This window comes from Carcharodon carcharias, chromosome 11 (genome assembly GCF_017639515.1).
Source record: "Carcharodon carcharias isolate sCarCar2 chromosome 11, sCarCar2.pri, whole genome shotgun sequence".
In the NCBI taxonomy this organism is placed as follows: Eukaryota; Metazoa; Chordata; class Chondrichthyes; order Lamniformes; family Lamnidae; genus Carcharodon; species Carcharodon carcharias.
The window spans coordinates 70,727,647-70,750,061 of NC_054477.1; the positions used below are offsets into that span (position 1 = coordinate 70,727,647).

General features: G+C 42.8%; 1 protein-coding gene across 1 annotated transcript; it reads left to right on the forward strand.

The window, feature by feature from the left end:
- The first annotated feature begins 1,368 nt into the window (after window positions 1-1,368).
- On the forward strand, window positions 1,369-1,797 carry LOC121283891 (trafficking protein particle complex subunit 2-like protein). Its single transcript, XM_041198693.1, has one exon. The coding sequence runs from the start codon at window positions 1,369-1,371 to the stop codon at window positions 1,795-1,797; it is 429 nt and encodes a 142-aa protein (XP_041054627.1).
- The last annotated feature ends 20,618 nt before the right edge of the window (window positions 1,798-22,415 follow it).

Sequence of the window (22,415 nt, forward strand, 5' to 3'; positions counted from 1 at the left end):
TGACATCGGCAGGATGAGGAAGGAGGTTCTGCATAGTCAGTATGATGAGCTAGGCACCAAATTAAGAAACAGGGCCTCAAAGGTAATAATTTCTTGATTATTACCTGAGCCATGTACAAATTGGCATAGGTCAAATAAGAGTAGAGAAATGAATGCATGGCTCAAAGACTGGTGCGGGAGATGTTGGTTCCGGTTTGTGGGCGCTGGCATGAGTATTGGGGGAAATGGGATCTGTACCATTGGGATGGTCTACACCTGAACCATGCTGGGGCTGGTGTCTCAACGAGCCGCCCAACTAGGGAAGTAGAGAGGGTATTAAAGTGAATAATGGAGGCAAGGTATCACATCTGGGAAGATGAGGTAAACCAAAGAATAGAGACAAGACAAGGGAGAAAGGTATTAATATGAGAAATTATTAACAGGAAGGGACAGAGAGTGCAATTCTAACAGAAAATCAGCAGATAAGGCTAGATGCTGCAAAAATAATAAAAGGACAAAACTAAAGGCTCTGTATATAAATGCACATAGCATTCAAAGCAAAATAGATGAACTGATAGCACAAAGAGAAATAAATAAGTACAATCTGATAGCCATTGCAGAGACTTGGCTACAGGATGACTTAGATTGGGACCTGAATATTGAAGGGTATGTGACATTTAGGAAGGACAGGAAGTTAGAAAAAGATGCAGGGGTGGCTCTATTAATTAATGATAGTATAAACACATCAGAGAGGGATGACCTAAATTCAGGAAACCAGGATGTGGAAGTGGTTTGGGTTGAGATGAGGAATGGTAAAGGCAATAAGTCACTTGTGGGAGTGGTTTACAGGCCTCCAAATTGTAATTACACAATAGGGCAGAGTATAAAAGAAGAAATAACGGGAGCTTGCCAGAAAGGTAGAGCAATAATCATGGGGAATTTTAATCTACATATAGACTGAAAAAAATCAGATGGGCACAGGTAGCTTAGATGAGGAGTTCATATAATGTTTTCAGAATAGTTTCTTAGTACAGCAGGTTCTGGAGCCAACCAGAGTGCAGGCTATACCAGACCTGGCAGTGAGCAAGGAGATAGGATTAATTGATAACCTTCTAGCAAAGGCACCCCTATGGAGCAGCAATCATAATATGATTGAATTTTACATTCATTTTGAGGGAGAAAGAAGTGCACCCAAGACTAAGGTTTAAACTTATATAAGGTTGATTATGAGGGCTAGCTAAAGTGAACTAGCAAATGAGGTTAAGGGATATGTCAATAGAACTTCAGTGGCAGACGTTTAAAGGATGTTTCTGAATACATAGAATACCTACATTCCAATGAGAAAGAATAAAAGCAAGTGGAGGGCTCACCATCCATGGTTAACTGACTATGGGCAAGATTGTGCTGTGTGTGGCAGTCATCACCAAGGAGAACTATCCACTGTACATTAAAACAGTTCCAATGGAGAATGAGCTGAAGTTTCACTGCACGGTTCATACTTCGCTGGATGTCGTGGAGGAGAAGATCTCGGCAGTTGGGAAGGCACTTGTGGATCAGAGGGAACTCTACTTGGGGCTGCTTTACCCCAGTGAAGATTATAAAGTATATGGCTTTGTCACCAACACTAAAGTGAAATTTGTTATTGTTGTAGATTCTTCCAACATCACGCTGAGGGACAACGAAATCCGCAGCATGTTCAGAAAACTCCCTAACTCCTACACAGATGTATTGTGCAATCCATTCTACAACCCGGGAGAACTGATTCAGTCCAAGGTCTTTGGTAACATGATTTTGGGCATGATGGTTCAGGTCTGCTGAGGCCCTGAAACTCTGTGGAATTCCTGCTCTCCTCCAGCTATGTGCTGTGTACCAGCTTCTCTGATATGTTTCCAGGACAGCTTTCAGTGACACAAATGTCCTGAATAAAATGGAAAATCACACGAGATGCCATTGGATTCCACTTTAATTTATGGACTGAAAGTTTCATCAAGCCTACAATGTTTGTTACTTAAATTTGCATAAAAGTTTTGATTCGATCTAAAAAAAAAGTTAAAGACAGTATCAAACTTAAAGAAAAAGCATATAGGTAGGCAAAGACGGGTGGCAGGTCAGAAGATTGGAAAGAATTTAAAGAACAGCAAAAATGACAAAAAGATTAGTAAAGAGGGAAAAATTAGAGTATGAGAGAATGCTAGCTAGTAATATAAAAATGGATAGTAAGAGTTTCTATGGATATTTAAATAAGAAAAGAGTTTAAAAAATGTGAGCATTGGTCCTATAAAGAGTGTGCCTGGGGAATTGGTAATGAAAAGCAGGGAGATGGCGGACGAATTAAACAGGGAGTTTGCTTCGGTCTTCTGTATAGAGGGCACAAGTAACATCCCGGAAATAGCTGTAAATCAGGAAATGAAAGGGAGGGAAGAACTTGGGAAAATTACAATCATTAGCAAAGTGGTATTGAGCAAACTGTTGGGGCTGCGGACTGACAAATCCCCAGGTCTGGATGGACTTCAGCCTAAGGTCTTGAAAGGAGTGGCTGGTGAGATAGTTGATGCATTGGTTTTAATTTTCCAAAATTCCCCAGGGTAGAATTTTCCCCCCATTGGGGGAGGGTTATGTGGGGGGCGGGCGTGGGGAGGTGCGGACCTGATCGGCGCCCCCGATTGGGCCCGCGCTGCCATTTTACATGGGCGGGTCAATTAAGGCCTGCCCAGCATGACTCGCACCTGAAAACGCTGTGCACTCCCTGTGCGGGCGGTGGGAGGGCTTCCTTGAGCCGGGAGTGCGCTCTTTCGCACATGCATGCAAAAAAGCACAGAAATCTCCCTGAGGCACAGAGGTGCCTCAGGGAGATTACTTTCACTTATGAAACATTGATTAAAAGTAAATAAAAATTTTAAGGGCAAGTCCCCTGTCACATGAGCTGGGACATGTCCATTAATTTCATCAAAAACTTTTAGAACACTTTTAAAACGTTCATGAAACCTCATCCCGTCTGTGGATGAGGTTCCATGAAAAATGCAAAGGCTGCTTGGGCTCTTCACACGCCTGCCAATGTTCAGGATGGTTGGGAGCTCAGTTTATTAGCTTAATTGATATTTAAATGGCTCAAATAGGCCTTTGACATTTTGGCGGGCTTGCAGCCGAGTCGGCTGCGTGCCCACCAAACTGAAAATCTAAATGATGCGCGGTGACGTCGGGACGCACGCCTTACATCACCGCATTTCATTTTATGCGTCGGGGATTCTGCACCTAGATTTGGGGAAGGTTCCATTAGATTGGAAAATAGCAAATATAACGCATTTATTCAAAAAGGGAGGGAGACAGAAAACGGGAAACTATAGGCCAGTCAGCCTTATATCTGTCATAGGGAAAATGTTAGAAGCTATTATTAAAGATGTTATGGCAGGGTAATTAGAAAAATTCAAGGCAAACAGGTAGAGTCAACCTGGCTTTTTCAAAGGGAAATCACCATTAACCAATTTAGGAGTTCTTTGAAAGAATCACATGTGCTGTGGATAAAGGGGAACCAGTGGACATACTGCACTTAGATTCCCAGAAGGCATTTGATAAAGTGCCACAATTAAGGTTATTATAGAAAATAAAAGCTCATCGTGTAGGAGGTAACATATTGGCATGGATAGAAGCTTGGCTTGCTAACAGGAAGCAGAGAGGTGGCATAAATGGGTCTTTTTCTGGTTGGCAGGATATGACGAATGGTGTGCCACAGGGATCAGTGCTGGGGCCTCAACTTTTTACAATTTATATAAATTACTTGGATGAAGGAACTGAAGGTATGGTTGCTAAATTTGCTGACGATGCAAAGATAGGTAGGAAAGTAAATTGTGAAGAGGATGTAAGGAAGCTACGAAGTGATATAGATAGGTTAAGAGAATGGGCAAAGATCTAGCCAGTGAAGTATAATGTGGGCAAATGTGAAATCATTCATTTTGGCAGGAAGAATAAAAAAGAAGCTTATTATCCAAATTATAAGAGATTGCAGAGCTCTGAGATTCAGATGGATCTGGGTGTCCTAATGCATGAATCACAGAAGGTTAGTATGCAGGTACAGCAAGTAATTAGGGAAGCTAATAAAATGTTATCATTTATTGTGAGGGGAATTGATTGCAAAAGTAGGGAAGTTATGCTTCAGTTGTACAGGGCACTGGTGAGACCACATCTGGAGTATTATGTAGAGTACTGGTCTCATTTAAAGAAAGATGTAAATGCGTTTGAAGCATTTCAGAGAAGTTTTACTAGACTAATACCAGGAATGGATGGGTAGTCTTATGAGGAAAGGCTGGACAGGTTAGGCTTGTATCCACTGGAATTTAGAAGAGTAAGAGGCGACTTAATTGGAACCTTTAAGATCCTGAGGGGTCTTGACAGGGTCGATGTGGAGAGGATGTTTCCTCTTGTGGGAGAATCTAGAACTAGGGGTCACTGTTTAAAAATAAGGGGTCGCTCATTTAAGGTAGAAATGAAGAGAATTTTTTTCTCTCAGAGGTTTGTGAGTCTTTGGAACTCTTCCTCAAAAGGTAGTGGAAGTAGAGCCTTTGAATATTTTTAAGGCAGAGCTAGATAGATTCTTGGTTAACAAGGGGGTGAAAGGTTATCGGGGATAGGTAGGAATGTGGGGTTGAGTTTACATTCAGATCAGCCTTGATCTTATTGAATGGTGCAGCAGGCTGAAGGAGCCATGGTCCGCTCCTGCTACTAATTCATACGTTTGAATGTATGTTAATTTGTACTCTAATGCTTCTGAAAGTTGTATCTCCAGTGGCTACACAGGAAGGTGGAAGGCTGCTAAAGGACTCTTGAGATAGCCACATTGGATGGCATCAAATAAGTCTGACCATATAGACTGCAATATATCAGCAACAGCCAGGGCATCCAGGTCTAGCCAGCTGTCCTGGATCAGCAAGGACACTGTGTGAAGTGTGGCAGGGCTTCTGTCAGGTGTGCTGTCAGCCTGAGTGAGAAAAGGACCTGCTTTTCACAAGGAGCTGTTCTAGCTGTTCCTCAGCACTCCCACTATTCTATGCTTGAACACAGTGCAGGAGTAATGAGTCACTCTCGAAATATCAATGCCACTCTTCATACTTTGCAAGTCAGAGGACATGGCGGAACTTAGAGTCAAGCTGTCAGCAGTATGAACTTCTATCAAAGCTGTCATAGCTGCCACCAGAGGCTTCATCGTTGTGCGTCCCATTGCAGTGCTCATATAGTTTGAGTGTTCATACAGTCGACCATTCACTCAATGCTTGACTGTGTGGTCTGGATGCTCTTTGTGAAGACTCAAGCTCAAGTTGAATTTAGATTCCTCATGCTCCATGCTGTTATACTGAAATTCAATGACAGTCTGCCCATTGGAATAGACGTTTGTGCTATATATCCAACAATAACTTTTTGTAGGCTGGTTGTTCATGGTTTTCAGCACGATCTTCGACATCAGGTGAGTTTGCCCTCCTGTTTCCTAGGCGATCCTATCCACCTGCCCTTGCACTGCACATTTGTGTTCAGTGAATTTCCCAATGCAAACCTCTCTAATATAACCACTAAACTACACAGAGTGCCAATTTTTGAGGTGGTGCTAGTTTGAGCCACACTGAGTAATACTGGATCTTTTGAAAGGATATCCCCCTCTTCCTCTAGTTCTGTTGTGCCCTCTAGAATTTCAGGTTCTATCAGGTAAGAGAAGGACAAAGGTTAGCATTTATTGGCAAGGGGAAGCAGAGACATATGAGTGACTTCAGAAAGCAGCAGACCTTTGCCACGCATAATGTATGAGGTTGAGATTTCAGTGAGAAGGAATAGATAATGAGATGACTAAATATCCTGCAGGGCTTCTCCTTCAGCCTCTCCCGAAGCCACACTCCTGACAACCCCCTATACACAATATCCATTATGCTCTCATCTAGAGGGAACAAAATGAATATAGATGCTATGCTTCCTCCTGTGACTGCCCGCTTTCTGTTATTACATTGCAATGGCCCCTGAAGAGAAAAAGGGACTGTGTTAGTGTTAGCCTGTGAAAAGTTTTGAAGATGTGCATGTCAGGGTAGAATAGGGTTGCTGGTATGTGAAGGAGTTGAGGGAAGTGATGAGGACAGGAGCAGGTTTAGAGCGCTGTTGTAAAAGCAGAAGGAGATGGTGCGAAGTGCGCTGGATGGTTGGCGGAGAGCATTGGCAAGTGGGAGAGGGAAGCACTGTGAGCAATGATGCTACAAATAATAAAAGGTTAAGCAGTCAGGTCCTTGGGGCAATGCCTTTGGCACTGACCTGCTCAGCCACCTTTGCTGCCATGTAGCTAGCCAGGATACTTTCTTGCTGCTAGCCGGACAGTTGAGATTTCTTCGCCTACTGACCTCCTCCATCAGCACCAGTTACTTGCAGTTCCCTTTTAAGAGAAACTAGTTGGTTTTAACTGATGCTTATGACATTTAATTTATCAGCCACTTGTTAGGCAAGTTGTTAATAAAGGCCTGAGAAGTGTTGGCAGTTCTCTTATATCATACTAAACAGGCACAGGGGCCAATTTAGTTCAACCTCCAAGCCCATGAAAACAGGCATGCTATATGAGCATGGTTACCATTTCGCCTTCATTCTTGTTCAATTACAAATTTAGGCTGCTATTTGTCTTGGCACAATCCAACAAGAAAACTTATGGTGAAATATCAAAGGCCCTGTTTGATGTTCGGAAATGCTGTTAGCTGAGCTTGGCTGAACAGAACAAATTTAATATGCAGGAAAAAAATTCAATCTCTAAGTCCATGAGTTAAGTAGTAGTTTGTTATAAGCACTCAAAGTCACTAGAGCATGATCAGACGGCAGCAGAAACCCTATCTTAGAGCCACAAATATTACAGTTGAGCCTGAAGCATAAAAGTAAATCAGTCAATGTCAAGAATCAGCAAACCTAGGATATATTTTTCTCCAGACATGTATCAGCCAAAGTTCTTACAGTAATAAAGTAACACCATTGCATTCTGAAGAAGTGCATCCTTTTCCCAAATCAAACTACTAAGGTAGCCCCAACTCATTGCATTCAGCCCCAAATACAGTAAGTCACCATTTTAAGTTGCCCCATTTTAAGTCACTCCACTTTAATGTCGATCTGCTAATGGGACCCATATTTGCGTTTAGCATTGGGGGTTTTGTTTTAAAGTTGCTTTGTGCCAAGTCTGACTTAAGGTCCCATGACGTGGTTGGCGCAATTTTGGAGTGGCCAGTCCCTCTCTCTGGCCTTCTCGGCTGCTGCCGACCCTCCAGCTTGTGGCTTCTCCTCTTTCCTGACTCTCCTGTTCATTGCTGACCCTTCCTCTCACTGACCCTCTTAACTCCTGTAAGCTGAAGCTCCTCTTCCTGCTTCTCACCACTCATCTTCAGAGCCCTCACTCAGTGATGGTTTGGGAGAAGGGAGCAGGGAGTAGGATGTTTGGTGAGCAGGAGAAGTGGTGAGACGAAGTGTTAGGGAGCAGGATGTGAGCGAGCCAGATGGTGGGTGAGCAGGATCAGGGGAGAATTTGAAGGTCAGTGTTATGGGCTTGATTTTCAAGGCAGGTTTCTCCAAAGAATCAATTAACTTTATTTACAGGGCTTCAGCAGCAGTTACATGCTTCCATCAAGAACCACAACTAGACACAAATTCCATCCCAAAGGTTCCCCGCGCTTCGGGCTGATTTGTATTTACAAGAACAGCTACATTCATGGCATTATAGATATATACACGGGTTATGAAATTATATGAGTCTCTCAGGTGGTTTCCTGATCTGGGTGGAACATCGTAGCTCCACAACTTTAGAATCTCTTACTGAGTCTTTATTTTCTGAAACAACAGCAACATCAGGTATCCCCTTAGGCACAGGCAGTTCAGTGTTATCCACTCTGACAGAAATATCTGATATGTCTATTCTTGGCTGATCAATCACAACAGGGACCACAGGTTCTACAATGGTGACAGGTGGGACATCAGTTTATTGGAGAATCTCCCTTCTTCTAAAATGATCCGCGTGTTTTTGGGTGATCCAGCCCTCCGCTTCTATCTGGGATGACAATGGTCACCTGCAGAAATTATTACACCAGGTAACCGACTCGATCTACCACCAACGTTTCGTACAAATACAGTTTCACCTACAGTAAATTCTTGCTCTTGACTATGCAATCATGAGTCCCTTTTTCATTCCCTTGACTGTTCTCTACCTTCCTCTCCAAATTGGGAAGCACCAGGCTTAATCTCATATGAAGGCAGCATAATTCTGAAGGTGTTGAACCTATTTACTTCAGCTATTAACCGTCGTTGAATGGTATCATCGTGCACACTGCAGACCAAACGATCCCTTAACAGATCTTTTGGGGTCTCCTCAAAATCACAATGTTCAGTTAGCCGCTTCAACTTCACTACGTATGTTGCTATGGTCTCTCCTGGCGCTCCTACTCCTAAATTAAATTTGAACGTCTGCATGATTACAGAGTACAGACGGTTTGGATTGAAAATGACCCTTTACGAGGTCTACCAATTCACTGAAGGTCTTCGAATCGGGAGCATCTGAGGCCGTCAAACTATGGATTAAATTATAAGTTTTACTTCCACAGACGCCAAGGAGAATTGCTTTCCTTTTTTCCTCCACCGTTATTTTGTTTGCTTGAAAAAGAAACCAAGGTGTTCGATATATTGACTCCAATCCTCTGTGGATGAGTCAAAGGGGTTGATCCTGCCAAAAAGTGGCAAACCGGTGAGTATATTTTCCCTTTCTTCTGTTTAAAACAAGACACTCACATTCACTAGGCAAGGGACAGCATCGGAACCAATTTATCCTCATCGCCAGTTGTTATGGGCTTGATTTTCCAGGCTGGTTTCTCATAAAAAACAAATTAACTTTATTTACAGGGCTTCAGCTGCAGTTACACGCTTCCATCAAGAACCACAACTAGATAAAAACTTCAACCCTAAGGTTCCCCGTACTTCTGGCTGATTCATTCACACTGTCGGGTGATACTACACAGTACAGTAAGTCTTAAAGCTATAGTCGCTGCATTCCTTGAAGCTACAGTTACTATAGTCAGGGAGCAGGAGAGGCAGCAAACAGGACATTAGTAGAAAGAGTCTGCATATTTATTTTATTTTTTGATTTTAAATGCTATTTCATTTACCAATATAGGAATTTAGCAATGTAAAGTATTTCAATTTACAGGTTATAATTTTTTTATGTGTTTTTCTGATGAGAAAGAACATGCAAAACTTAACTACAGCTTTTCCCTTGGTTGTAATGGGAAAATCTGATGCACTTAAAGTTGTTTCCCTTAAAGTCGCACTTTTCAAGAATGCAACTATAACTTTAAGTGAGGATTTACTGTACCATTGCTGTATCAGGGAAAGAAAGAAAGAGTCAATAGTTCAAAACTAATTGACAATAAAGTAATATGACATAAAGAAGGCCATAGAGATGTCTGCTGTGAGAATGGGACATCAAATGTGACACACAGGCAGATTGTTGAGAGAACCTTCTCCTTTATGTAATCCCCAGTCTTACTCACCCCGCAAGTTATGTTGGCATCGAACACACAGAATGGAAAAAAATAGTTCACAACACTGGCGTCCTTCAGCTAAGTGCAAAATAAAATTCTTCAGGGGATGGGACAAGGTATAGGCTGTTATTGGGGAGGAGAAGCAACTATTTCATATATTCCATTGTTGACAGAAAACTATACAGAGTTACCTGTGGCAGAGCAGTCGGTTGCTTGTCAAACAATAGCGATAGATATTGACAATGGCCCTGAAATTCCACAGGAATTCAACAGGTCTCCTGCAATAACTCAGGAGGGAGGTCAGCAGAACCCCTTAGGACACCTGGATTTGTCATGTTTCCACTATTTCCACGAATTCCTTGGTTCAATTGAAAAGGATGGAAATAAGGCAAATGATTGGGTCCGAGGGAAAAGCCCCAGTGAGAGGGCCTGTAAGCTAGAGTTTCCATTCCAATACTCACTGTGAACTAGTATAGCAGTGGCAATCAGTACTTGTCGCTGGGTCAAAATCCTGGAACTCCATTCCTAACAACACTGTGGTGCACCTACAACACATGGACTAGAGCGGTTCAAGAAGGCAGCTCAACACCACCTTCTCAAGGAAATTAGGGATGGGCAATAAAAATGCCGGCCTAGCCTGCAATGCTAACATCTCATGAATGAATAAAAAAACATGAGCCTGAATCTTTCAAGCAACAGCAAAGCTGATTGTATTGCACAGCGTGCAAATGTTCTCCCGACCTAATGATGCTGCGCATATCTTCTGGGATCTGCTGGCCCTAACTGTCAAAGAAATGCTCATCGCAGCATCTTCCAGGGAATTTTGTTGGAGTGGAGTAGAGTCGAGGGTAGACAGGACCTGCTCCTCTTTTATGGCACTAACTGTGCATAATCTGTCTGGTATGTTTAAAGACCCAATCTTTTAATGAATGGTTAGTGAAGGCATGAGTTAATGGGTGAGTGGGTGAATTGCTAGGTGGGTGGGTGGGGCCTGGGTAAGAGGTTGTGGTGGGTAGGTGGGTGAGATGGGTAGGTGGGTGAGGTGGGTGTGGGTTGTCTTGAGGTTGGGGAATAGTTGGGCTGAGGGATAGTTGGGAGCAGGCGGTAGTTGGGTTGGGTTGAGTGGATAGTCAGCCGGTTGGGGGGGTAGTTGCATCTGATTGGGGAGGGGTTGTTGCGTCAGGGAGTAGTTGGGTTGAGTCAGGGGATAGTCAAGTGATCGGAGGGGAGTAGTTGGTCGTTGGGGGCCAGTCGGTGGGGGTGGGGGTGGGGGGGCGGGATGGGGGTGGGGTGGTGCACTGGGGGTTAGTTGCGTGGTTATGTCTTTGGAGTGGGGTGGCTAGTCGGGTGATCAGGGGTGGTCAGGTTGGGAAGTCACTTGTGGAATTACCCAGGTGTTAGACCACGTTTTAATCTGTCTAACATTTTCTGGGTAACTATTAAGTACTGCAGATCTCTCCCAAGTCTCTGGCTCAAACTCAGAGTTGCAGACATTCACGGAGGGTCGGGGGAGCAGGGGAATTGCCCATTGGGAGTTTATACTACCGGGAAATTCCCATGTAGGTCCGCATGTCATCTTCAGTCATACATCTGGTCTCCGAAGATCCAGAGACCAGAAGCTTTGACCCATGAATTGTACCAGCCTCCACTGGACATGCATAGGGTCCCTACTTTTGAGGTCCAAGCATGGCAAGTTGCCTAACAAAAAAAAAAACTTTTAAAAGATGTTATGCTGGATTATCTCACTTGCTTGAGGACTATTGTAAGGGTGGGAACAATGGCCTGAGAAACATCTCCTCCCCGTCACTGATGGGCTTCGAAGGGTTGAACTTTTACTGACATGGGGGCAGTCAGGTTTCCAAAGATATGCCCCAAATGTTGTCTGTGCACACACCCCATACAGATGAGATGCCCTCTCACTTACCCCATATACTTCAATGGGAATTTTAGTTGGAGGGCACTGGCAGATATAATCCCAATATAACAACCAGGTTCACTGCCCATGGAATTCTACAGTAATGCCCCTTTAAACTATTCACTATGTTGAATAATAAATAAAACTAATTTGCCACAACTATAGATAGAAAGCCTCAATGCCTTGTGGGTGTCTCAGGAGAGAATAAGGCTAAGGGAGTAAACCCTGACAGAAAATCCAGAGTGGAGTCCCGCAGATGATAAAAACAAAAAAACTGCAGATGCTGGAAATCCAAAACAAAAACAGAATTACCTGGAAAAACTCAGCAGGTCTGGCAGCATCGGCGGAGAAGAAAAGAGTTGACGTTTCGAGTCCTCATGACCCTTCAACAGAACAGAATTCTGTTGAAGGGTCATGAGGACTCGAAACGTCAACTCTTTTCTTCTCCGCCGATGCTGCCAGACCTGCTGAGTTTTTCCAGGTAATTCTGTTTTTGTCCCGCAGATGATAACCTGGCATCTATTAGGCAGCTTTCCAGTAATTCTGACAGCAGAGCTGGTACCAAAAGGCACTGGTTTCATCCTTTCCTTTGGACAATACTAAGAATGCTGAGACGGGTTCCTAATGTTTAGACAACTCTCCAGGGAGAGGTGATGGGTTAGTGGTGATGTTACAGAGGCCCAGGCTCATGCTCTGGGGTCATGGGTTCCCGCCATGGCAGCTGGTAAAATTTGAATTCAATTAGTAAATCTGGAGTGGTGACCACGACAACTATCATTGATTGTCTTAAAAAACTCACCTAGTTCACTAATGTCTTTTAGGGAGGGAACTCTGCCATCTGGCCTACATGTGACTCCAGACCCTCATGTCTCTTAAATGCCCTCTGACATGGTCAGAGAAGGCTATTCACTTCAAGGGCAATTTGGGATGGGCAATAAGTGCTGGCCTTGCCAACGATGCCCACAACCCATGAAAAAATAAAGAAAAAACTCTGGGTCTCTGTAAGATTTGCCAAGGCTGCAACCTGGAGAGGATGCTCCAGCATTGGCTTTACACATGGGAAGAAACAGTGACTGGTTATAAGCTCTTGTTCGATTGGCGTAGAGTATGAGAGCCAGGGTTTCTTCTCTCCACAAGGTGGGAGAGATCATTGCGTGTCATTGGATAACCACCACCTGCCTCAAGCTGGGCAGCCCTCAGACAGCTATGTGCTGTCCTGCCATGGTCCACTTGCTTCAATGGGTGCCTGGAGCTTAAAGAGTCATTTTTTGACAGGCAGGTTGCTAATCTATACACCAGGCAAGACAAACTCAACAATGAAGAAACCAGTCTTTTGCATTGCCAGCTGGAATGTAAGGACCGTGTGTTCTGGCCTTAGTGATGACCTTTTGCAGGTTGATCACGCACACAAGACAGATGTGATCAACAAAGGACTTACAAGTCTCAATATGGACATTGTTGTGCTGCTAGAAACCAAGTTTGCTCAAAATGAATCCCTTAAAGAGAAACAATACATGTTCTTCTGGCAGGCGAAAACTCAAGAGGAAATACGTGAGCATGGAGTGGGTTTCGTATTAAAAAAATTCTATTTGCATGATTGAACACCCCAACCCCCACAGAAGGCTCAGAGACTTCTTACTCTTCGCTTGGCATCAAGCGTGAGCCCGGTTGATCTCATGTGCATCTATGCTTCGACACTCACTTCCAACCCAGATACCAAGGATCAATGTCATGAGATGCTTGGCGCTGCCATCAACAGGATTCCCAGCACCAAGAGACTGTGCATTCTAGGGCACTTCAAAGCAATGATAGGCACTGACTACACAGTTTGGCCAATGTTCATAGAGCACCAGGGAATGAGTAAGATGAATGAAAATAGACAGAGGTTACTGGAGATATGCATTTGCCATGGACTCTTTGACAAACAGACAAACAGTTACTTTGTCGTACCACAATGTGTCGTGGAGACATTCGAGATCACACCACTGGAACCAGCTAGATCTCATCATCACCAGATGTAAAAAAATGTCCTTATCAGTCATAGCCATCACAGCGCTGACTGTGACAATGACCATTTTCTGGTGTGTAGCAAGGTCAGACTTCAATCAAGGAAGCTATACCACTCAAACAAGAAAGGTCATCCTTGGGTCAACATTTGCTGTACCACAGACCCAGAAAGGATCTAGAAGTTCCTCAACATCCCTGATCAGACCCTTCCATTTAACAATATCCAAGGCTAGAGTGTGGTATCAAAGTGGGATCATCAGCGCATCACCATCTATAACCCTGCTCTCATTGTGTCCAGGGAAATAGATTAGAGGAATGCTGACAGGTTTGAGACTTATTGGACTAAAATGGAGTCAGTTACCGCAACCAAGAGGAGAGCCCTCATGACAAGCAAATTCCCAGCAAATAAAAACCTTGATGCTTTCAGAGCTGCCAGAATCAAGACTCAGCAGACTGCTCGGCACTGCACCAGTCAATGTTGGTTGAAACTCTGCAACAGCATATAATCTGCTGCTGAATCTGAGGATGCTAGAGGGATAAAAGAAGAAATTAAGAAAGCAATGGGCCAAGTAGCAACCAATCAGCTCCCTTGAAGGCAGAGATAGGGATGATCATCACTGTACCTGGTGAGCAGATGGAAAGGTGGTGGAGTATTACCTCAAACTCTGTGCAACGCATCTACCCTGAATCTCAGTGTGGCTTCAGAGTTGGCAGATTGACAGTCAACATGATTTCATCTCTTTGGCAGTTACAGGAAATGTGCCACGAATAGCACAAACCACACTGTATTGCTTTCATACACTGCACCAAGTCCTTTGATCTCATCAGCAGAGATGGACTCTTTAAACTGCTTTGCAAAATAGGCCGCCCGACTGGACTCCTGGGCATCATTTCTTATTTCCATAAGAACATGCACATTTTCATCTGTTACAATGGCACAATATCAGACACGTTCAAATTCAGCAACAGGGTAAAGCAGGGCTGCAACTGGCGCCAACTCTCTTAGGCATATTTTTCCCTATGCTGTTATTGTAAGCTTTTGGCAACTCAAATGAGGGTGTCTACCTGCATGCCAGAGTTGATGGTAAGCTGTTCAACTTGGCAAGACTGCATGCCAAGACCAAAGCGTGTAATGTCCTAGTCTGTTAGTTGCTGTTTACTCTTGATGCCATGCTGGCATCCTATACTGAAGCTCCCTTGCAACTACTTGCAGGTCGGTTCTCCTGGGCTTGCAAGATGCTTGAACGAACAATAAGATTCAGGAATATTGAAGTTATGGACTCCACCTTTCAGCAACACCGCCAACCTCTCACTGAAGGTAGTCGACAGTTTCACATACCTTGGATCAACAGCAATCTCCCCCTTGATGCCAAAATCAGCACCAGGATTACCAAGGCCACAGCTGTCATGTCAAAGTTGAGAAGTCGATTGTGGACAAACAGCAAACGAACTGAAAATACGAAGATCCATGTGTACCAGGCTTGTGTCCTCAGCACCCTCCTGTTCAGTGGTGAAGAATGGACAACTAATGTTAGCCAAGAAAAGCGGCTGGACAGCTTCCACCTCTGCTGCCTTAGATGAGTATTGGGCATCTTCTGGGAAGACAGAGTGCACATATACAAGTTCACCAGCATGCAGGGATCCCCAGCATGTTTACTCTCGAGTCAGCAGCAACGCTGTTGGCTGCATAATTGTAGTAATCTGATATATAATATGCCTTTAAGACAAGTATTGCAATGTAAGGTCACATGATCTTAATATCCAAGAGCAGAGTAGCGCAGGCAACCTCTATGTGAGAGAGTCTTGAGTTAGTCACTGATGAGTGAAGTCAGAGATTTAAGTTGTGAACACATAAATGTAGGTGCTGAGTTTTGTAAATAAACAGCATGTGTTTATTCTAGCAACGATCTCCGGATGTTCTCTGTCTTGGTACCAACTCAGTCACCCCAAAACAAGTGTGCAACTCAGATCCTTTAGCCCCTATAAACCAAGGGCACTGGATCCAACAATAATGTGAGCTGAACAGATGATGGCTGCAACCACAAAACCTGCTTTATGGCAAGCTTGCTATCGGCACGAGATCAACAGGTTGCCTGGGTCTGTAATACAAGCATGTCTGCAAGCAAGAAACACTTTCCAAACCCACGACCACTGCCATCCAGCAGGACAAGTGCAGCAGATACATAGGAACACCACCACCTGGATGTTCCCCTCCAAGTCACTCACTGTCCTGACTTGGAAATATATCGCCGTTCCTTCACCGTCACTGGGTCAAAATCCTGGAACTCCCTCTCTAACAGCATTGTTGGTGTACCTACACCACATGGACTGCATGGTTTAAGAAAGCAGTTCACCACCACCCTCTCAGGGGCAAATAGGGATGGACAATAAATGCTGGCCCTGCTAGCAATGCCCTCATCCCATGAATGAATTTTAAAAAAGCCTCATATGATGGGCTGCTGCATTACCAGCAGCAGCTCTTAGGCAACTCTGCAAAGGGGACCAGGAGAAGCAGGGAGGACAACCACAATTTGGGGGGCGGGGGTAAGCTGGACAGAGGTGGCAATTGGGAGAGGGGGTGGGGGGTTGACCAACAGGGAATGTTGGCAGGGATCATGTTGACTGGGATTGGAGTCAATGCATGGTGACCGGAGTTCCTGGAGACAGCAGTGAGGATGGGTGTGGAGAAAGCAGAGGTCTAAAGAAATGACCAGATGTTGGAAAAGAGAGGCTGCCGGAAGGAAAAACAATCAGTCAACCTCCAGATTTCCAAATGCTTCCCGGTTGTAACACTAAATGATCTATTACTAATTATACAATTATGCCACCTTATTCTGGGTTTTCTCACCAGAAGGAATAGTTTTTCTCTCTCTACCCTATTAAATTCCTTTATCATTTTCATTACCTTTTATAGATCACCCCCTTTGTCTCTAAACTTGAGGGCACACAGGTCATGTTTATGCAGCTTGTCCTCATAATTTATCCTTCTAACCCTTTAAGTCTGGGAAATTTCCCCTATACTCCCTTCAAGAATTGATATCCTGCCTGAGCTACCGAAAACTGAGCATCACCCTCCATGATCCCTGCCAACACTCCCTGCTGGTCAAACCCCACACCCCCTCTCCCAATTGCCACCTCTGTCCACCTTCCCCCCACCCCCAAATTGTGGTTGTCCTCCCTGCTTCTCCTGGTCCCCTTTACAGACTTGCCTAAGACCTGCTGCTGGTAATGCAGCAGCCCAACATGTGAGGCTTTTTAAAAATTCATTCATGGGATGTGGGCATTGCTAGCTGGGCCAGCATTTGTTGCCCATCCCTAATTGCCCCTGAGAGGGTGGTGGTGAACTGCTTTCTTGAACCATGCAGTCCATGTGGAGTAGGTACACCTACAGTGCCGTTAGGGAGGGAGTTCCAGGATTTTGACCCAGCGACAGTGAAGGAATGGTGATATATTTCCAAGTCAGGACAGTGAGTAACTTGGAGGGGAACATCCAGGTGGTGGTGTTCCTATGTATCTGCTGCACTTGTCCTGCTAGATGGCAGTGGTCGTGGGTTTGGAAAGTGCTGTCTAAGGAAGCTTGGTGAGTTCCTGCAGTGCATCTTGTAGATGGTACATACTGCTGCCACTGTGCATTGGTGGGGAGGGAGTGAATGTTTGTGGATGTGGTACCAATAAAGCAGGCTGCTTTGTCCTGGATGGTGTCAAGCTGCTTGAGTGTTGTTGGAGTTGCACTCATCCAGGCAAGTGGACAGTATTCCATCATGCTCCTGACTTGTGCCTTGTACATGGTAGACAGGCTTTGGGGAGTCAGGAGGTGAGTTACTCGCCACAGGATTCCTAGCCTCAGACCTGCTCTTGTGTTTATTTTTCCCAAAAGTTGCTGATAAAAACTTTCAAGGCGCCAAAATATTATGTTATGAGGAAAATACAGTTTCAAAGACATACAGAACAATAGAATTTACGTATTAAAAAGAGAGGAGCATAAATAAAGGAGAATGAAAAGTTGTGTTTCAGAAGATCTAACAGGGGTGTGTGAAATAGCCTTAATGAAGCCTCCAGCATTTGTCCATAAGTCTGCTGTCTACTGAAATGAAAGCTGGATAAAAGCCATTTGGAATTCCACTGTCCAGGGTATTGTGTTAACTTGCTGAGTCTGTGTTAAACATAAAATCTATGTTGGATCATTGCCTTAAAGGGAATGTAACTGGGAGTCAGGTTAATTAGGAATTTTAGGAGTTATTATTATAGGCATTGTAGTCTTATGCATGTGCTTGACATCTTTTATTTTGTTAATACATATTTTCATTTAATTTTAAAATCGCTAAAGGTCTTGGTGGACTTATTACTTCTGAATTCAGTTTACGCATCTCGTAATAAATACAAATTGCAAAACTGTTATAATAGTATGACCAAGTTTCACTCATGAATTTGATCTGCCTGGCACACATCATTTGCCACATCATAGCAATGACCCCTTCCATCACTTTACTGATGACCAAGAGTAGACTAATGGGATGATAATTGGCTGGGTTGCATTTGTCCTGCTTTTTGTGCACAGAACATGCCTGGGTGATTTTCCACATTTCTGGGTAGATGCCAGTGTTGTGGTTGTTCTGGAACAGCTTGGCTAGGGGTGCAGCAAGTTCTGGAACACAAGTCTTCAGTACTTTTGCTGGAATATTGTCAGGGTCCATAGCCTTTGCATTTTCCAGTGCCTTCAGCCGTTACTTGGTACCACATGGGGTGAATCGAATTAGCTGAAGGCTGGCATCTGTGATGCTGGGGACCTCTGAAGGAGGCCGAGATGGATCATCCACTCGTTTGTTGTTAATGCTTCAGCCTTGTCTTTTGCACTGGTGTGCTGGGCTCCCCCCATTATTGAGAATGGGGATATTTGTGGAGCCTCCTCCTTTGTTAAGGATTCATTATAAGTCCCCAGTAGGTCAGTTTGATGATGATGGGGAATGAGGCCAATTGTTAAGCATTCCTCAGGCTGATCCATTCAAGCACACGGATTGCTCCCTGTGCTACCTCCCTGCCCATTTTTGGATGTGAACAATGTTTTCTCTTACTCTCAACACCTCCATCCTTGCCAACTATTGCCCCATCTCACACCTTTTTTTTAAAGCTGTAGATCATGTTATTACCTCACATCTATGCCTCCACTTAAATCTTAAAGCACTAAAACCATGCTCAGCAAAGTAATTATCAGCAAAAACTTGCAACTTATAAAGCACTTTTAGTATAACAAAATGCTCCAAAGAACTTCACAGGAGCATTACAAAACAAAATTTGACACAGAACCACATAGAGAGACAAAAAAGGTTAAGTTTTAGGAGTAAACTAAAAGAGGAAAATTAGGTAAAGTAAATTGAGGATACTCAAGAGGCCAGATTTACAGGAGTGCAGGTACCTTGGAGGATTGTAGGCCTGGAGAGGGGCAAGGACATGGGGGGATATGAAAAAAAGGATGAGAATTTTAAATTCAAGATAATTCCTCACTGTGAGTCAATGTAAGTCAGTGAACATAGGGAGGATGGGTAAAGGGGACTTGACGCAGGCAGCAGAGTTTTGAATGACCTCAAGTTTACAGAGGGTAAATCATGGGAGGCTGGCCAGGAATGCATTCGACTGGTCAAGTCTCTTCTAAGCTGACTGATCATAGTTCATTGATCCTCATCGAATACCTTGGTCTTTCTGCTGCTTTTGACAGTCTCTCTGAGTGTCTCTACAGTCGATCTTCACAGCACTGCTGCTTCCATCCTTACCTGATACATTGTAGACATTACTTTGTCTCAAAAGACTTCTCCCTCATCTTCAGTCACCTCTTGGGTACTGCAGTGTTCTGTCTTAGGCTCACTCCTCTTCATCATTCATAAATTACCCTTTTTGTGTGTTATTTAGAAGAATGAGGCCAGATTTTGCCTATAGGCTGATGATGCCCAAATCTATCTTATCACTTCAATTGTCCCACAGCTGTTTCCACCATCAACAACTGATTATTTGCCTGGGATTCTCAAATATATATTCCAGCTGCCATAATTCACTTTTGAATTCAACACAACCAGCACATACGCTTCAATCACATGCCACTTAAGCAGAAATTATGCGGCTTTTGATTGGAATCAAAAAATGAAAACGTGTTTGCTAAAGCCCATTTGATTTTATATGCAATTCCTGTGTCATCTAGTGGTGAAATCTGAGTATTACAGCAGTCTCCTAGATTAATAACAAGCCCTACATATTTGTGAAATATTTTATTTCTATATCTGAAGGAAATTTTGAGTCAAAGTCATCACAAAGTTTTGTTTTCCACAAGACCTAGTATCTTGTTTGTGTGTCTGTAACAAAATGGTATAATAATAACCAGCCTACTGATGTGTAGCATACAAAGCCAGTTTCATTTTTTATCAGTCACATAATGGGTGTTAAGGAGTCTTAAGTACGTTCGTTGCGGTAGTATTTTGAAATCACTTATTGTAGAAAGTCATTGTAATACAAATGTAAGTACAGAAGATGGAGGCTATTTGTTTCTTAAAGTTCATCCTTCCATTAAAAACCTATTATAGCATTTAATGACCGTTTGAATCAATCACATGAGGAAAGTACAAGGCTGGCAGCCCATCTGAGCAATTCCAAAAATGAATACCTTGCAATAATCACTCCCTCAAAAACCTATCCAATTCTTCCATAGTGTTCACCTCCACTGATCCACATGTTGATCACCCTCTGTGTAAAGGAAATAAATTTAAATTCTGTGCACTTCTAAACTTGAGTGTGTGTCCCCTAGGTATAACTTTATGGCAATCTAAAATGTCCCATCAGGATTCAATCTGTCTATCATTTAAGGATCACAATTGCTAAAATGATATTTTGCCTGAACCTTTTCTTCTAGAGTAAACAATACAGGCTTTTAAAAAATCTCCCCTTTGTTCAGAGGCTTTAAGCTGGACACCAGTGCCTGAATAATCTTTCTGAAGTATGCTGACCAGAATTGCTCACAGTACTATGGGCAAGGCCATACTAGTACCTTGAAAATGCTTGTAATCAGCTATTGGAATTTGTGCTAACTACACAGATTATACATTCGTCATCTAAACATTCTCCCTTATTGCTGCCATAAATGTGCTGTTGACATTAGTAAGCTATACAACTAATACTCAAATACCTTTCCAATGCTGAATCCTGCAGCTTGGAACCATTTTCCTTCCCTGCAATTTTCCTTATTAAAGGACTTTTTCCACTTGCTAGCCAATCTCCCCAACCTATTCTATTTGTAGTCATTTGGTAGTACAGAATGATAGTACAGAGTTTCAGCAATACTATTCTACTTGGTTTGCCACTTACCTACTGTTTCAATTCCACTACCCCCATTTGACATCATTTGCAAATTCAGCTTTGATCCTTTCCTTGATTCCAAATCTTTTAAATACAGTGAAAAATGCAATGGTCCAGTATTAATCCCTGTGGTATCCCAAATTTCAGAGTTTTCTCCTTAATTTCTGACCTACAAGGCTATTTGGAGACTTAAACACTCTGCGCTTCTTGGCAGCATTTCTAAGTTTGCTTATTGATAATTGATACATGCCACATACCCTACAGTGGTGGCTTAACAATAAATAATGTTCCAGATTTGTCTCTATTATTCCTCCATCTTATTTCACATAGCTCTAGAAAGCTTCTCTCATGCATCTTTCAAGGCTAAAGAATTCCTAGAAATTGCAGCACAGAAAGCCATTCGGCCCACGGCTTCTACGCCAATGTTAGACCTTCACTTGAAGCTATCTTACTCTTAACTCCACTCTCCATATATTTTATGCCTTTCCTTTCCATATACTTATCCAATTCCTTTTTATAATGGTACATTTAATGCCTTATTAACCATTTAAGTAAGTAAATGATCTTACCATAACACTTTTTCTTTTGTTGCTTTAATGATAATCCTGAGTCTTTCCCCCTTGTTAACAATCTATCAACCAATGGAAGTAATATTTTACCCTCTCTAAAGTGTTAATAATCTTCAATATCTTTGTTGTTAGATCTTGTCTTAATTTGTTTTGTTCTAATGGAATAAACCCATTTTTCTGGTCTGCTTTTTGTAAAAAAAAATCTAGCAAATCTTCACTGTACCCATTCAATGTCTGAAATATTCTTCCTACAATGAAATGTAAAGAACCACATGCGGTACTCCAACTTTAGTCAAGCCAATGTCTTGTACAAATTCAACATCACTTCCTTACTTTTTTATTCAAGAGTTCAGTTGTTCTGGTTTGTCCTTATAACTCCATGGGTAAGAATCAGCCTTATTACACAGCCTCTGGGGACTTGGGTGTTTCCCTCACATTTTGGTGAGCAGAATTCAATGTTGATTAATGTGTTGGTCTAATTACAGCACTATATATTTCAGCGGCAACTTCTGATTTGTATCTGGTGATTTGTATTCTGTTAAAATTGAGAACTCTGTTTCTTAAATTTGCATAGCGATCAACATTCATAAAATGCAACTCACCAGTGCCCACTAAATCAGTCAAGTGAGCAGTTAACCTGCGCTATCAGTTAAACTGTTAATACTTAAATTTGTACATGTTTTGGTTCAAAATGTTTGAATTAAGATTTTTGGTTTACCCCAGGCCTCTACTGGGGTACCCATGTGGTAATTGGCAGCGCTAAGATGTGCGTGCAAGTGGCAGAGAATTACTTACATTAATTTCCCTTCCTGTGGGAATTCACAGCTCCTTGGAAGCCCAGCTGACAGGAGAAATGCTCACATCAGCTACAAATCTATTGTCCCAGTACTCTATTGCACAATGCCTTGGTAAATCAAGAGTTAGTTCAACATATAGCTTTGCATTAAATTTCATCCTTCAGTGCACAAAACAAAGGCAATTTTTTTTTACATGTTGTAACAAATATATTTTGACTTTGAAAACTGAAATGTACTCTTAACATATAATAGAAATCATTTGTATATAATTTTGGCCACAAAG